The 16290-nt window shown below is 50.0% G+C and overlaps 1 protein-coding gene across 10 annotated transcripts in view; it reads right to left on the bottom strand.

The window, feature by feature from the left end:
- The window catches only part of SHROOM2 (shroom family member 2), a 152850-nt gene that overhangs the window by 67824 nt on the left and 68736 nt on the right, over positions 1–16290 (bottom strand). For all 10 annotated transcript variants that reach the window (XR_015159020.1, XR_015159015.1, XR_015159017.1 and 7 more), the window contains exon 2: positions 13705–13856. Coding sequence is in view for 4 of the 10 variants with exons in the window: in XM_086387891.1 (XP_086244017.1) it covers positions 13705–13856 (152 nt within the window). In the remaining 6 variants the exon portion in view is untranslated. The remainder of the gene's footprint in view (positions 1–13704; positions 13857–16290) is intronic.

Raw genomic sequence — 16290 nt, 5'->3', positions numbered from 1 at the left:
AAGAGGTGGTTTACTGGGGCAGTCCTGCACCCTGAGAGGAGTATGTGTTTCTCATCCTATTTTAAAAGATAATATAGGCAGACCTCAGAGAGATTCTAAGTTGGGCTCCAGACCCTCACAACAAAGCAAATATGGTAATAAAGCTAGCCACATGAGTGCTTTGGTTTCCTAGTACATATAAACGTTGTGTTTACATTACACTGGAGTCTACCAAGTGTGTAATAGCATGTTTACGAAAACAATGTACAGACCTTATTTTAAATTAAAAAATGCTAACCATCCTCTGAGCCTCCAGAGTCCTAGTAGTAATGCAAGTAAATTCAAAGATCACTGACCACAGAGACTGTAACAAATGCGATGGCGGAAAAGTTCGAAACACTGTGAGAATTACCAAAATGTGAGACACAAAGAGACAAAGTGAACAAGTACTGTTGGAAAAATGTCACCAACAGGCTAACTAATGGCACTAATGGCCTGAGAGGGCTGCCACAATTTTTAATTTGTAAAAAACAAACAAACAAACAAAAAAACGCCAGGATCTGTGAAGCACAATACAGCCAAGTATGTCTACACACGGGTTTCCCAGGTGGCTCAGTGGTAAAGAGGCAACCTGCCAATGCAAGGAGACGCAGGTTCGATCCCTGGGTCAGGAAGATCCCCTGGAGGAGGAGATGGCAACCCACTCCAGGATTCTTGCCTGGAGAATCCCATGAACAGAGGAGCCTGGTGGGCTACAGTCCATGGGGTCACAAAGAGTTAAACCCGACTGAGTGACTAAACAATGTCTATACACAGATACATGCTTCTACTTTGAGAAGACACAGCCAAGGGTCACAGTACTAATTATGGCTTTTAAAAACAAATGAAAGCACAGTGGAAAGGGTGGTACCCACAAGCTCTAAGTAAGGAACTGGGCTACTGGGGACAGTGAAATTTTCCTAAAATGTGTGTGCTCTTGTCAGAACTTCAGACTTTCCTAGAGCATAGTAAACATATTTGGGAATCAAGGGAGGCTCCCTGATAGCCCAGCTGGTAAAGAATCCACCTGCAATATAGGAGACCCTGGTTCAGTTTCCTGGGTCAGGAAGATCCCCTGGAGAAGGGAAAGGCTACCCACCCACTCCAGTATTCCTGGGCTTCCCTGGTGGCTCAGCTGGTAAAGAACCTGCCTGCAATGCAGGAGACCTGGGTTCCATCCCTGGGTTGGGAAGATACCCTGGAGCAGCGAAAGGCTACCCACTCCAGTATTCTGGCCCGGAGAATTTTCCATGGACTCTATAGTCCATGGAGTTGCAAAGAGTCGGACACGACCGAACAACTTTCTCTTTTCAGGTGGTTTGTCAGCCCCTCTGGCGGCTAAAACAGCAGGGTTTTTTTTCTTTTTCTTTTTTTTTTTTCTAAGAATTTATTTATTTTTTATATTTATTTATTGGGTCTTGGTTGTGGCACATCAGCATCTTCATTGCATCCCGTGGGGCACACGGACCGTCTAGTTATGGCATGCGGGCTTTCTTGCTGCACTGCACAGCATGTGGGATCCTGGTTCCCCAACCAGGGCTCGAATCGGCGTCTCCTGCGTTGCAAGACAGATCTTTAACCACTGGACCACCGGGAAGGTGGCCCCTAGGGTTGTCTGGATGAGAGAGACGAGGGCGATTGGCTGAGAGCTGATCTCTGGCATCAGTCATTGGGACCAGACTGGGCAGCAAGGCGCAGGGGACCAAATGCTGCTCTGGCGCCACCTAGAGTCCCCAGGTGGAACAGACACAGGAGGGGCAGATATAAGATGCTCATCTCAGGAGACTTGTGTTTCTTCCTACACAAGATACACTGTGTGGCTTTCAACCCCCGGGAGCCTGCCAGCGTGGGGCCGTGAGGGGTGCACAGGCCACCAGTGAGCCAGTGGGGTCGCTCAGTCACATCCGGCTCTTTGCGATCCCGGGACTGTAAGCCTACCACGCTCCTCTGTCCATGGGATTTTCTCCATGGAGTGGGTTGCCATTTTCCTTCTCCGGGGGAATCTTCCCGATCCCAGGGATCAAACCCAGGTCTCCCTGCATTGCAGGCAGACGCTTTTGCCGTCTGAGCTACCAGGCAGATGAGTCTGGGATGCGTCAAAACAAGACACCCCAATGTGAGGGAGCAAGGGATACCTGCTCGGGGTTAACTGCCTCATGTGTATGGGTAGGGAAGACCCACACCGCAGCTAAAGTGCCCTGAGCCCTTGGGGACGGGGAGCCCCCAGAAGACATCAAACAGGAGTGGACCTGAGTGCTATGGAAGGAACACCCCCCTCACCGCTCCCACTTCCCCCACCACGGGCCCCAGTCAGACACAAGCCAGCTTGGCTGTGGGAAACCAGCAAGGACGCCCCTTTCCGGGAGGGAGGAGGCTGGCATAGCTCAGCCCAGAGATGCCCAAAGCTGTGCAGGCAGGGATGCTCAGGAGAAAAGAGCCCAAATCCGGCCAGGGCAGGGGGTGCTGATGCCCTCCACTGAGCGGGGAGCTCTGAACTCCAGCAGTTCCAGAAATGCAAGGGGGCTGAGTCCAAGCCATGCCCACCCAGACACTAACAGTGTGACTGTTCACCCCAGCAAATAGGAGAGACATCCTTTCTGCTCCAATGGCTACTGCGGCTCGGACAATCTTAAAAGAAAAAAAAACATATGAGTATTGTAGAAAACGTGGCACATTTAAAAATTAGAAGGCCGGTAAGACAACAAACAGCTTCCCTGGTGGCTCAGCTGGTAAAGAATCCACCTGCCATGCAGGAGACCTGGGTTCGATCCCTGGGTTGGGAAGATTTCCTGGAGAAGGGAAAGGCTACCCACTCCAGTATTCTGGCCTAGAGAATTCCATGGACTAGTAGAATAACCCGTAACCTAAAAATGACCATGAGTAACATCTCTCTGCATTTCTTCCCCCGTTTTAGATAGTTCAGAGTCCTGCAGACCCGGTGGGGCCTTTCTCTCCGCAGCCTGCTGGGCTGGGTGGGCCTTTCTCTCCGCAGCCTGCTGGGTTGGGTGAGCATTTCTGCATGCCACTGTCACTCTTCTAAAATGTCTTTTTTTGGGGGGCCATGTGGCATACAGGACCCTGTTCCTTGACCTGGGATCAAACCTGGGCCCTCTGTCATTGGAAGCACAGAGTCTTAACCACTGGACTGCCAGGGAAGTCCCGAAAGTGTCATTTTTAATTCAGCCTAATATTCCTTCCATGTAAATGCTGAAAAAGCTATGGTGTTGACTAGCAGAACACTGGCTTGTCTAGTTTCCAAATCAAATTATCCATCCTAAGGAGGGTTCCCTGAAACCTTTTCCACCAGGTACACACCAAAATTGATCTCAGTTTGCAAAAGAAACTATAGCCCGCCAGGCTCCTCTATCCATGGGATTTTCCAGGCAAGAATACTGGAGTGGGTTGCCATTTCCTTCTCCAGGGGATCTTCCCAACCCCAGGGATCGACATCAGGTCTCCCACACTGTGGGCAGACTCTTTGCCCTCTGAGCCACAAGGGAATCCCAGTTTACTTCAATATTAAAAATAATTTTATATGGCAGGTAGTCTTTTTCTTTTTTTTAAAGGAAGACGTTTAGATCACAAATATTAAACATGATAAGGATACCACTAAATATTAAGAATGGATCTAGATCTTGAAAATGAGTTTTTAAAAAAGCAATTATTAAAATAAGCCCTTGAGTGAAATGTTCACAATCTCAGAGAATTCTTCTCTCAAAAAAAAAGCAATAAACAAAAATCACGTGAATGCCGGGTTATTTTCCTAACCTTTCCAAATGCAGCAATCAGCGGCTGCCTCAGAAAATAAACACAGCCCGCATGCGGTCCCCGCAAGCACGGTGGGCCTGAGAATACAGGGCCTGCAGGCTGGGAGGACAGCGGGGAAGGCAGGGCCTTGGCTGGACACCGTGACAGGGGAACCACAGAGTGAGCGGGCTGCAGGTGTCACTGGCCATGGGGAGACTTCTTGGGGAATAAAACCCCAAGTGACGCTCGGGGCCATCTTAAAAGCAAGAGTCGGAGTAGACAGCAGTGGGGAGGGCCTTGAAGATAAAGGAGAGCCTGGAAAGTCCTGCAGATGCTTCCCACTGAGTACTGGGGTGGCCGAGATGAGCTCCAGGCAGGGAGCCCCTGGAGCTTCCGGACGCAGGGGGACAGAGGTCTGCATGATGCTGATGGTGCTTCCGGGGTGGAGGAAAGCCAAAACCGCAAACACCCTTTTTATTAAGTGTTTTGAAACCAACACATCTCAAAGCACCAGCCTACAGACACTAGGAGAAGACTCTTGCGAGTCCCTGGGACTGCAGGGAGATCCAACCAGTCCATCCTAAGGGAAATCAGTCCTGAATATTCATTGGAAGAACTGATGCTGAAGCTGAAACCCCATACTTTGGCCACCTCATGCGAAGAGCTGACTCATTGGAAAAGACCGTAATGCTGGGAAAGATGGAAGGCAGGAGGAGAAAGGGGCAACAGAGGAAGAGATGGTTGGGTGGCATCAGCGACTTGTTGGACGTGACTCTGAGCAAACTCCGGGAGTTGGTGATGGACAGGGAAGCCTGGCGTGCTGCAGTCCACGGGGTCCCCAAGAGTCAGACAGGACTGAGCGACTGAACAGCAACAACAACAGACACTCAATGAAGCCCGCCCTGAGCTGTGGCTGCCTTCCTGCCCCGGTCAAGCCCCTCAAGCCTCTCCGTCTCCAGAGCTGTCTCTGCCTCCCACTGCTCCAAGGTCCCCGCAACTCAGCTCTGCAGATTGGGCCCTCACTCCGCAACCCTCAGCGGCTCCCAGCGGCCAGGGAGTGACACCCAGGCCCCTGCAGAGCTGTCATGTGCTCCCTGGGTGGGCAGCCCGCACTGGCACAAGGCCTTCTGGCCATTCAGAGGCGAGCTGGGGTCTGAGATGCACAGCTCTAGCCCCAGGCTAACCACACACCCCTGGAGCATCCCCTTTGCCAGCCTCTTTAGGAGGCCCTGGCATTACTGACATGGGCCACGTCTGTATCCCCAACCTGGCTCAGCCTTCAGAGGACAGCTCGATGTGGGGGTCGGCTTTCAGCCCGCCCGCCCTCCTTCCTTCCGTCAAGAGCTTTCTGGGTCCCTGCCCATCACCCGCTCAGCTGCCAGTGCCCCCGAGGGCAGGAACCAAGGGGATGACGCTGGCAGCCTGGCTGGAGCGCTTCCGACATACGTGAATGAATAAAAAACACACGTCAGAGAGTCTGTTGAGTGGCGAACTGTTTCCCCCCGCCCCCCACCCCTCTGCAAGCAGTGACCTGACAACACGGAGCTGTGGATGGTGACCTCATTCTTGATGAAAGGCGATTAAGCGGCCAGTATTTCCTGCCCTTATACAGAAGGAGAAAAGAAGTGAAGATAAAAATTCCCAAGCGACCTCAATGGCTGAAAGTGACGCCAGACATCAAAGCAGCATTTTAGGCAAATGCCGTGGCCGAGGAGCGTCCGCATGGGATCAAAGCTTCAGGGTTCCACTAGACTGGGGCACCCCTTACCTGTCCCCTAGCCAGGACAAGCGCATACTTGTCTCGGCCACTCGTGTTCCCCAGATGTATTCACAGGGAAGACCACACAGACACGTCACACAGTGAACACAGGCAGAAGGGGGACAGACGCAGATGACTGGGCTGTCTTTCTGCTAACTTCTGTTAACACCCAGCACCATTGCTGCTGCTGTTGTTTACTGGATTAGTTGTGTCCTACTCTTTTGCGACCCCAGGGGCTGTAGCCCACCAGGCTCCTCTGTCCATGGGAATTCTCCAGGCAAGAATACTGGAGTGGACTGCATTTCCATCTCCAGGGGATCTTCCCAATCCATAGGGATGGAACCCTGGATTGGCAGGCAGATTCTTTACCCACTGAGCCACCAGTGAAGCCCAACCCAGAACCAGCAACGCTAAAAATGCTTTGTCCAAACCACCACAAATCATAGCGCATATCCCCAGTTGTTGAACACATGGTTTCGTTCAACTCGATGTTTTTTATAAAGGTACCAACACAACTTTCTTGGCTACATTTCAACCCTACAATGGATATTTTGGTCAAGATACCACAGACACTCAAAGGTGCAACCGTTAACATAGCTAAATATAAGTAAAAAAAAGGTGCAACCATTAACATAACTAACTATAAATATAAATTAACATAACTAAATATAAGCAACAGAGTTGGTGAGTCTTAAGAGTGTACAAACAAAAATATGTGCAACATTCTCTGCGTGCCTTAATATATTGGAAACCATCGCCTCTTCCACACCACATTTCATCAACATCACTTGCATGCCTTTCAACGAAACACAAACCTTAACTGTTTACCACTCTCTTCTTGGCTCAGAGCAGGAAACATGTCACATAATTCACCTGATTCACTTGCTTAAGCCATATACTAAATCTACATCTGAAAAGAAGCAACCTTTCCCCAAATAGGCAGTGCTGTTCCGTGTGAGTTCCCCCCCACCCCATTTTATTTAATAAAAACAAGTCTGATCTTTGTGGTGTTTTTTTTTACCCTCCCAAGCAAGACAACATCTGCCCAATATAAACCCGTGGGTCTACTCTATTTTAACAAGCAAGCAAGCATAGTGGCTAATGCCCAGAAGCCGCTAAACGCTCAAAACAGAAACTTTTCCCCTAAAATGTGAATGATGTCTCTCAGACCACTCTGCAGAAGCATCCTGGGTAAGACAGACACCCCGAACACACAGAGTTTCTGCCCCAGGAAGAGCTCTCCAGGAGGGGAAGGGGAGATGGGGGAAGGGGGAGAAGGGAGGGGAGAGGGAAAGGGGAGGGGAGAGGGAGAGGGGAGGGGAGATGGGAAGGGGAGAGGAGAGATGGGAAGGGGAGAGGGGAGATGGGAGGGGGAGAGGGGAGATGGGAAGGGGAGAAGGGAGATGGGAAGGGGAGAAGGGAGGGGGGAGGGGAGAGGGAGTAGAGGGGGAGGGGGAGAAGCAAGAGGAGAGGGAGAATAGGGGAGGGGAGAAGGGAAGGGAGGGAAGAAGGGGGGAGATGGGGGGGAGGGGGAGAACGGGGGAGAAGAGAGAAGGGGGGAGATGGGGGAGGGGGAGAAGGGGGGAGAAGAGAGAAGGGGGAAGGAGAAGCGGGAGAGGGAGGGAAGCATCTCCAGTAAGATACACATCCCCCTGAACACAGAGTTTCTGTTCCAGGAAGAGCTCTGGAGGAGGGGAGGGGGGCTGGGAAGAAGGGGGGGAGGGGGAGAAGGGGGAGGAATGGGAGAAGGGGGAGGGGAGAAAGGGGAGGAGAAGGGAGAGAGGGGAAGCGGGTGGGGGAGAAGGGAGGTGGAGCGGGGGAAGGGATGGGGAGGGGGAGACACAACCTGCCCAGTCCTAGCCACCCCTCTCCTCTTGCAGCTTCAGGAGCATCTCCGCTCATTACTGCTGGGGCCACGCACAGAGCAGCCTGCTCAGGACAGCTGGGACGAACCAGAGGCAGATGGGAGGCCGGACTCGACGCTGGCTCAGTGCAGAGCTCACTGCACCTCAGAGCTGTGGAGAAACCCACACATGTGGCAGGAAACCTGCTCCGAGCAGGCGTGCGTGCTGTCACTGGAGCGGACACCTGCCTTCTTTAAATGTGTCACTATGCCATAGCGTCTGGCTAACCCTCACCACCTCCTGCAGCAAAAGCCTGCATCCCTGGGTGTTAATCTGCTCCTGACTGTGAGCTTAGCCTGGAATCAGAGTCACAGAAGGCTTTAAGGCGTCCGGCAAAGAGGCAGAAAGGAACAAAGAATCTGCCTTATGGACAGTGTGGTCCTGGCAAAACGGCTCACGGCAGCGGGCGGACAACTCAAGAGTGGAATGAACGATGAAGCGGCAGGTGAGGCTCATTGTAAACAAGATTCATATTCACCAGATAAATGTGGCAGAAGGACCAAAAGAGCCATTCCAAGAGTCACTGTATAGTTTATAGCATGATACTTAGAAGAAATTTTCCATACGGTGATTGAAATTCCATGCACTCCTAAAAGGGAGCTAACGTATGGTCATTTGCCCGGAGCGGAGGACTGTGGATGAGGTTCGGGCGCTATGCACACAGAGGTTTTTAATCCAGGTTTGACAGCACCCAGCAGACACAGCCTGAACCCAGCACTGGTGAGAACTCCCCGTTCCTCAGCGTGTCTCCAACAGCGTCCCCAACAGCGAGGGGCTTCCGGACACCCCCGTTAATCTGGAAAACGCCACAAGTGACCCAGTTTTGGGTCTTAACCTTTTCAAGCGCATTTGCTTAAGCCAGTGGCGTGACCATGGTGGCTGCCCAGCAAAACAACTGGCGGCCCTCAGGGAAATACAGGCAGCCCTCAAGGAAATACCACTGCCCATATCCCTCCCACGCCTGCCCATCAGGATCTCCGGGGCGGGGAAGACAGGCGTACGGAAGACAGCCCGGAGACGTTCCCACATCCTGAACTTCCCTGTGTGCAGCAGTTCCTTGGCTAAGAAAGAGGGAACAACAAAGTGCCCAGGAGGTAGGCCAGCAGCTCCCCCTGCTCCCCGAGTCCTCTGACTCCAGGCAGATGCCAGGATGAGCCTGGGCGTCTCAGAGGAGGATGTACGTGCACCCATGGGGCTCCTGTGACCCTTCTTTGTTCCCTGACAACACGACCCTGGGAGGGAGGCAGTGCCGGCTCTCATCTGTCCAGGAAAGAAGCTTGGCTGCAGACAGACAGTGATCGGGGTTCCTGTCCCCCAAGGCACTGCCCTCTGGGCCCCAGCTTCTAAATGACGACAAGATATGTGGGGCCCGAGAAACCAGATGTCTCCACTTTGTGACTCTCGGCAAGGACGAGAAAGACAAACACAGCCAGCAGACGTCACCAGCGGGAGGCAAGTATGTCAACCACAATTCCCACTTTGGGACTGCCCTGGTGGTCCAGTGGTGAAGGATCATCCGCCTGCCAATGCAGGGGACACACGTTCAATCCCTGGTCCAGGAAGATCCCCCAGGCCTAGGAGCAACCAAGCCCACGTGTGACAACTACTGAGCCCACGCTCCAAAACAACAAAAGCCACTGCAATGAGAAGCCCACGCACCGCAAACAGAGTAGACCACCGCCCCCCAGCTCCCCACAACTAGAGACAAGCCTGTGCAATAACAAACCTAGCATAGACCCCTCCCCTCAAAAGAAAACAAAAAAACAAAAAGACCCAACCAACCAACCAGAAAAAAACTGCCCACGTTGTTCACAAAGCCTGTTTCACCTTGAGGTGCATACATGCCTTTCCGCAGATCCTCCCAGAACAACCCAAGCTGCACTGGCCACTCTCACCATCAGGACCCTAAGCTGTCCTCAGTCTTTATCAGAAAAGCCACCTTTTTCTTAAGGTGCCTGGGGTAGTTAGATACTTAAGGGTTAAGGAAGCGCCTCTGCCATCTGGTCAACCTCCAACATTGGATTACTTGTGTGTTGGTGGCTCAGTCAATGAATTCACTGTAGAGTGCCTTTATAATCACTTAAAAAACAAAAAACAAGTATGTGATCTATTGTGGAGTTCTACATGGAATCTGGGTCTCCGGCATTGCAGGCGGTCTCTTTACCTGACTGAGGCACCAGGGAAGCCCCAGGCATAAAACACTAGAAAACTGCTCTTCTCAGACATATATGTCAGAGTAGTGATTGCCTAGGGATGGAGACAGATGAGAATGGGGAGATTAGACAGAGAAGGATACGGGCTTCCCAGGCTGTGCAGTGGTAAAGAATCTACCTGTCAATGCAGGAGACAGGACACTAGGGTTCAATCTCTGGGTCGGGAAGATCCCCTGGAGAAAGGAACAGCAACCCACTGCGGTATTCTCGCCTACAGAATCCCATGGACAGAGGAGCCTGGCGGGCTACAGTCCATGGGGTGCAAAGAGTCAGACATGACTGAGTGACCAAGCAGAGAAGGCTATATGTTATTGATTTAAGAACTCAATTTTAAAAGCACTCACAGGACTTCCTGGGTATACCTAGTGGCTAAGACTCCATGTTCCCAATGCAGGGGGCCCAGGTTCAATTCCTGGTCCTAGATCCCACATGCCGAGACTAACACCTGGCACAGCCAAACAAATAATAATTTAATTAAAAAATATAACTTAGTATACAGTTTTAAAAGTCCTTACTATGTGCATCATCTCACACGCTAGTAAAGTAATGCTCAAAATTCTCCAAGCCAGGCTTCAGCAATATGTGAACCATGTACTTCCAGATGTTCAAGCTGGTTTTGGAAAAGGCAGAGGAACCAGAGATCAAATTGCCAACATCCACTGGATCATCGAAAAAGCAAGAGAGTTCCAGAAAAACATCCATTTCTGCTTTATTGACTATGCCAAAGCCTTTGACTGTGTGGATCACAATAAACTGTGGACAATTCTGAAAGAGATGGGAATACCAAACCACCTGACCTGCCTCTTGAGAAACCTATATGCAAGTCAGGAAGCAACAGTTAGAACTGGACATGGAACAACAGACTGGTTCCAAATAGGAAAAGGAGTATGTCCAGGCTGTATATTGTTGCCCTGCTTATTTAACTTATATGCAGACTACATCATGAGAAACGCTGGGCTGGAAGAAGCACAAGCTGGAATCAAGATTGCCGGGAGAAATATCAATAACCTCAAGTATGCAGATGACACCACCCTTATGGCAAAATATGGAACTAAATAGCCTCTTGATGAAAGTGACAGAGGAGAGTGAAAAGTTGGCTTAAAGCTCAACATTCAGAAAACTAAGATCATGGTATCTGGTCCCATCACTTCATGGGAAATAGATGGGGAAACAGTGGAAACACAGGTTCAGTCTCTGGGTTGGAAAGATCCCCTGGAGGAGGAAATGGCAACCCACTCCAGTATTCTTGCCTGGAGAATCCCATGGACAGAGGAGCCTGGTGGGCTACAGTCCATGGGGTCGCAAAGAGTCAGACACGACTGAGTGATAAAGCACACACACAGGGAGGTATTCCTTTGCCTATTGGAAAACTCAGGTATTTTGGGGGGCTCCAAAATCACTGCAGATGGTGACTGCAGCCATGAAATTAAAAGATGCTTACTCCTTGGAAGGAAAGTTATGACCAACCTAGACAGCATATTCAAAAGCAGAGACATTACTTTGCCAACAAATGTCCGTCTAGTCAAGCCTATGGTTTTTCCAGTGGTCATGTACGGATGTGAGAGTTGGACTGTGAAGAAAGCTGAGCACCGAAGAATTGATGCTTTTGAACTGTGGTGTCGGAGAAGACTCTTGAGAGTCCCTTGGACTGCAAGGAGGTTTAATCAGTCCATCCTAAAGGAGATCAGTCCTAGGTGTTCATTGGAAGGACTGATGCTAAAGCTGAAACTCTCACATGAGGAATGGATCACGATGACTTACACACACACGGACTTGGGTGCAAAGGCGCCACAGCACAGCAGTGTCTGCTGCATGAATACTCCGGAAGCACCATAAACATCCATACAGAGAGGATCTGTTACCCACACAGTGGACCATCCAGACCTCGGAGCATCGTGTGGTCGTTAGGACAAGTCATGAGTCAGACCTCAGGGCGCTCAACAAACTCCACTTTCATGTGTAAACACACAAGCACCTGTTTCTCCAAGGAAACCTAAGAGCGTAGTACTGACACGGCCGCTCTCCGGAGAGGCAAAACGAGGGGATGCAGTTGGGTGGGAGAAAGGCTGATGGACTCCATGCAATTCCCTTTTGAAAGTGAATATTGGGACTTGCCTGGTGGTCCAGTGGCTAAGAAACTGCGCTCTGAATGCAGGGCGCCAGGGGTTCCAGCCCCGGTCAGGGAACTAGGTCCCAGGTGCCACAACTAAGACCCGGCACACCCAAATAAATAAAAATAAATACTTAACGACGACATGAAAAGTGAAATGGTTTCCCACATCCACGTGTCACTCTCAGTACTGATAAATGCAGAATAAAAAATCACACTTGGAGAAAACTGTAGCTGGTATTCCAGCAGCCACCCCTGAAGAGTGCTTGTTTTGACCACTGCGCAGTGAGCAAATCCTTTGAGGGCACTGCGTAGAACCCTTTGGGGTCACCGCAGCTGACCACTCCTGGGGGACCAAGCTGCTGCTGACCCCTGGGAACACACCACACCGAACCCCAAAGGCTTCTCCTCTTTAAAAGTGCAGAGGTCGATGAGGTGACCCCAAAGAAACGCTACACCACGACAGCATCTCTCTCGTCCCCTCCACCCTGAAGGGCTCAGAAACAGCCACACCGGGACACTCGTTTTCTGATTTACGAGGACCATCGCCTATTCCACGGAGCAATGAGGCTGCTCTGTTAATGCGGCAAAGAACAAAACTTTTTCCTTCTTCACTTTCTGAACCTCCTCCGTAGATGCTATTTTGGTTCCAAAAAAAAAAAAATCCTTTGGGATATGTCTTCAAGTCTGTACTAAAAACTGAAGTGCAAGGGGGAGGTCAATTTACTTTTTAAAATTTACAGCCAATCTTGGAAAAGACTGGACTAATTCTGTTTTAAAAAGGCAGGTCAACACTGTACTATGAATGAGCCAACTGTGAAATACCAAGTGGAGGATTATTTCTCTATATAAAAGCAGTCACGGGAATTTCTTGGCTGTGCAGTGGTTAAGACTCTGGTGCCATCACTTTGGGGCCCTGAGTCTGATCTCTGGTCAGGGAACTAAGATCCTGCAAGAATTCCATGGAATGCTCTAGGCAAGAATACTGGAGTGGGTAGCCGTTCCCTTCTCCAGGGGATCTTCCCAACCCAGAAATCGAACAGTGGTCTGCTGCACTTCAGGCAGATTCTTTACCAGCTAAGCCACCAGGGAAGCCGGCAAGCTTTGTAGCCAGCGTGGCCCAAAACAATCACCAATACCTCTGAGCTGCCTAGCTGTACTGTTCTAGTTCCTGCCTGTAAAAGCATCAGGTCCCCAATTTCACTCTCTGACCCCCTCAAATTATCCCAACTCCTATCCACAATTTGCTTTCTAAGCAAGTACGCTTGCCCGCCCCAGAGCTCAGCACAGTGCTAGAAACACCTGGATGTCGGTGTACATCACTCCACATTAGCATGAGACCCGAAAATCCGGTAGCCTGCCACCTTGTGTTAAAACTGGGCCATGACACTTTGCTTCATTTAGAGAATCAGCTATTGCCAGGGATAAGATTTAAGGAATCAAAATCACTTCACAAGTCAAAAATTAACACTCAGAAGTAATTAAAGAAGGAATCTTGTAAGAACTGACCATTACCAGGAACTCTACTCAATACTCTGTGACAAGCACAGGAAAAGAATCTAAAAAAGAGCGTGTGTGTTTGTGTGTGTATATATATGTATGTATAACTGATTCAACTTGCTGTCTTTTCCAAAGAGTCGTCCATTTGCATCAGGTGGCCAAAGTATCAGAGCTTTAGCTAAGTTAACTATACTCCAACATAAAACTAAGTAAAAAAAAAAAAAAGAAGAAAAGGTAATCTTTCAAATGTGTGAAGTTGGATTCATCCTTGGCCAAGAGATGAATCACTCATGTACTTCCTAAGTGTACACGCTCACACATGTATGCACAGACACACACACACACATGTCCACATCGGGACTGTCACAGTTGACACAGGGCAGCCAACAGAGTCCACGCTTTGCTGGCCTGCTCATCTCTGTCTGTAAACAAGGCTTGACACCCGGGTCTTACCTTTTCACCACCAGCTTCAGGGTCTTATGTGACCCCTTCACCAGGCAGATGGCTTCCTGTCTAAACCCGGACAGACCGACATCATTGATGCCCACGATCTCGTCTCCGGCCAGCAGTTTGTCCACGGCCGCGGCTTTGCTGCCTTCTTCAACCTGCAATACAGAAAGAGGGTCCATGAGCTCCCCCCACCAAATAAGCAAACCAGTCCCCAGGACGCAGACAGAAGGACGTGTCGGTGACAGCTCTGTGACACCTACCTGTTCTCAGACTGGCTTCAGAACGACCCAGGAGTGAAGGGATCCAGCTTGGGCCCCGATTCCCTGTGGGAGACCAGGGATGCATCCTTCTCCTGGTGTGTACCCCTCATCCAGTCTACATCTGCAAGGCCTACCTTTTACGGAAGGGGCAGCAGAGTACACACACACTCAAAAACACACCAGAAACAGGGGATCCAGACGGACCCCTTTGCTCTCCGGATTTCCTCCCTCCAAAAAAAAAAAAAAGATAGGTGTTTTAAAATTATTGACAAGTTATGTCTCACCCATCAATCCTGCACCTAGAGCTTCCCTGGGGGTCCCGTGGTTAAAGAATCTGCCTGCCAAAGCAGGAGACACAGGTTAGAGCCCTGGTCAGGGAAGAGTCCATGTCCCACAGTGCAAGAAAGCTCGTGTACGACAACCGCTGAGCCTGGGCTCCAGAGCCCGGGGGGGCCACAACTACTGAAGCCCGTGCGCCCAAGAGCCCGTGTTCTGCAACAAGAGAAGCCATCGCAATGAGACGTCCACAGGCTGCAAGTGGACAGGGGCACCTGCTCACCACAACTGGAGAAAGCCCACGTACACCAACAAAAGACCCACCAGAGCCAAAAAAAAAAAAATTATTTTTTTAAAAGTCCTGCACCTAGGACTTTTTCTGTAACAGGTTTCTTTCAATGTTTGTTTGTTTAATTTCTGTAACAGCTCTATTTAGCTATAAGCCAAATACAAGCCAATCCGCCCACGTACACACGAATGAATAGACTGTTAGTTGTATTCAGACTCGTCCAACCATCACCACCCACCCAGCTGAGAACAGGCTTCCTAAGCCAGAAGAAACCTCGTGCCTGTCAGCAGTCACTCTCCAGCCCTCCCCGGAGACCACGTACGTGTACGTGTACACGTCGTACTGTGGACACTTGATATACACAGTCATACAACAGGTGGGCTTTTGTGTCGGGCTTCTTTCACTCATGATGTGTTTTACAGGTGCGTCCGTGTTGACCCCTGTGTTGGAACTCCGTTCCTTTTTAGGGCTGAGTGATACTCCATCGTACCAATCGACCACATTCAATGTATCTGTTCATCAGGGATGGATATATTTACTTTGTTTCTACTGATTGGGCTATTCAGTCAGTTCAGCTCAGTAGTTCAGTTGTGTCTGACTCTTTGCCACCCCACAGACTACAGGACATCAGGCTTCCCTGTCCATCACCCACTCCCGGAGTTAACTCAAACTCATGTCCATTGAGTTGGTGATGCCATCCAACCATCTCACCCTCTGTCGTCCCCTTCTCCTCCTGCCCCCAATCCCTCCCAGCATCAGGGTCTTTTCCAATGAGTCAGCTCTTCACATGAGGTGGCCAAAGTACTGGAGTTTCAGCTTTAGCATCATTCCTTCCAAAGAACACCCAGGACTGATCTCCTTTAGAATGGACTGGTTGGATCTCCTTGCAGTCCAAGAGACTCTCAAGAGTCTCCTCCAACGCCACAGGTCAAAAGCATCAATTCTTCGGCGCTCAGCTTTCTTTAGAGTCCAACTGTCACATCCATACATTTGGCTGTCAGCGCCCCATGAACACTTGTATACATATGTTTGTGTGTGAATATGCATCCTCATTTCCCTTGGGTGTACAACTAGGAGTAGAATGTCGGGGTCATATGGTAACTAGGGTAAACATTTTGAGGACCTGCTAGAATGCTTTTTTTTTTTTTTTAATTTATTTATCTATTTCGCTGTGCTGGGTCTTAGCTGCAACACATGCCATCTTCCATCTTCATTGTGGCATGGGGTCTTAGCTGTGGGAAGACCACAGGTCTCAGCTGTTCCTGACCATGGGATCAAACCCATGTATGTAAAACACTCCCTAGTCAGAGTTACACACAGTATGTACCCAAGTGGACTGACCTACTCCTTAAAAGGATTTTACGACTTTTATCCTGAGAATTTTCAATCTGTAAATCCTTAACCCAGCTTTTCTTATATAGTAATAATCCAACTAAGCATCGAGTAAGACATCAATTAACCAACCTACTGTCTGTACCAGTGCCCTGCAAACTGTGTGCCGTGCTTACTGTCTCTGTCATCTCCAGCTCTTTGCTACTCCATGGACTGCAACCCGCCAGGCTCCCCTGTCCATGGGATTCTCCAGGCCAGAATACTGGAGTGGGCTGCCATGCCCTCCTCCAGGGGATCTTCCCAACCCAGGGATCGAACCCAGGTCTCCTGCACTGCAGGCAGATTCTTTACAGTCTGAGCCACTAGGGAAGCCCAAGAATACTGGAGTGGGTAGTCTGTCCCTTCTCCAGCGGATCTTCCCGACCCAGGAAT

This window comes from Bos grunniens, chromosome X, assembly GCF_055505025.1.
Source record: "Bos grunniens cultivar Pamir isolate PY7600 chromosome X, Bosgru_T2T1.0, whole genome shotgun sequence".
Taxonomy (NCBI): domain Eukaryota; kingdom Metazoa; phylum Chordata; class Mammalia; order Artiodactyla; family Bovidae; genus Bos; species Bos grunniens.
Note: the sequence above shows the minus strand (reverse complement) of the source record. Positions and strands in the feature narration are given on the sequence as shown.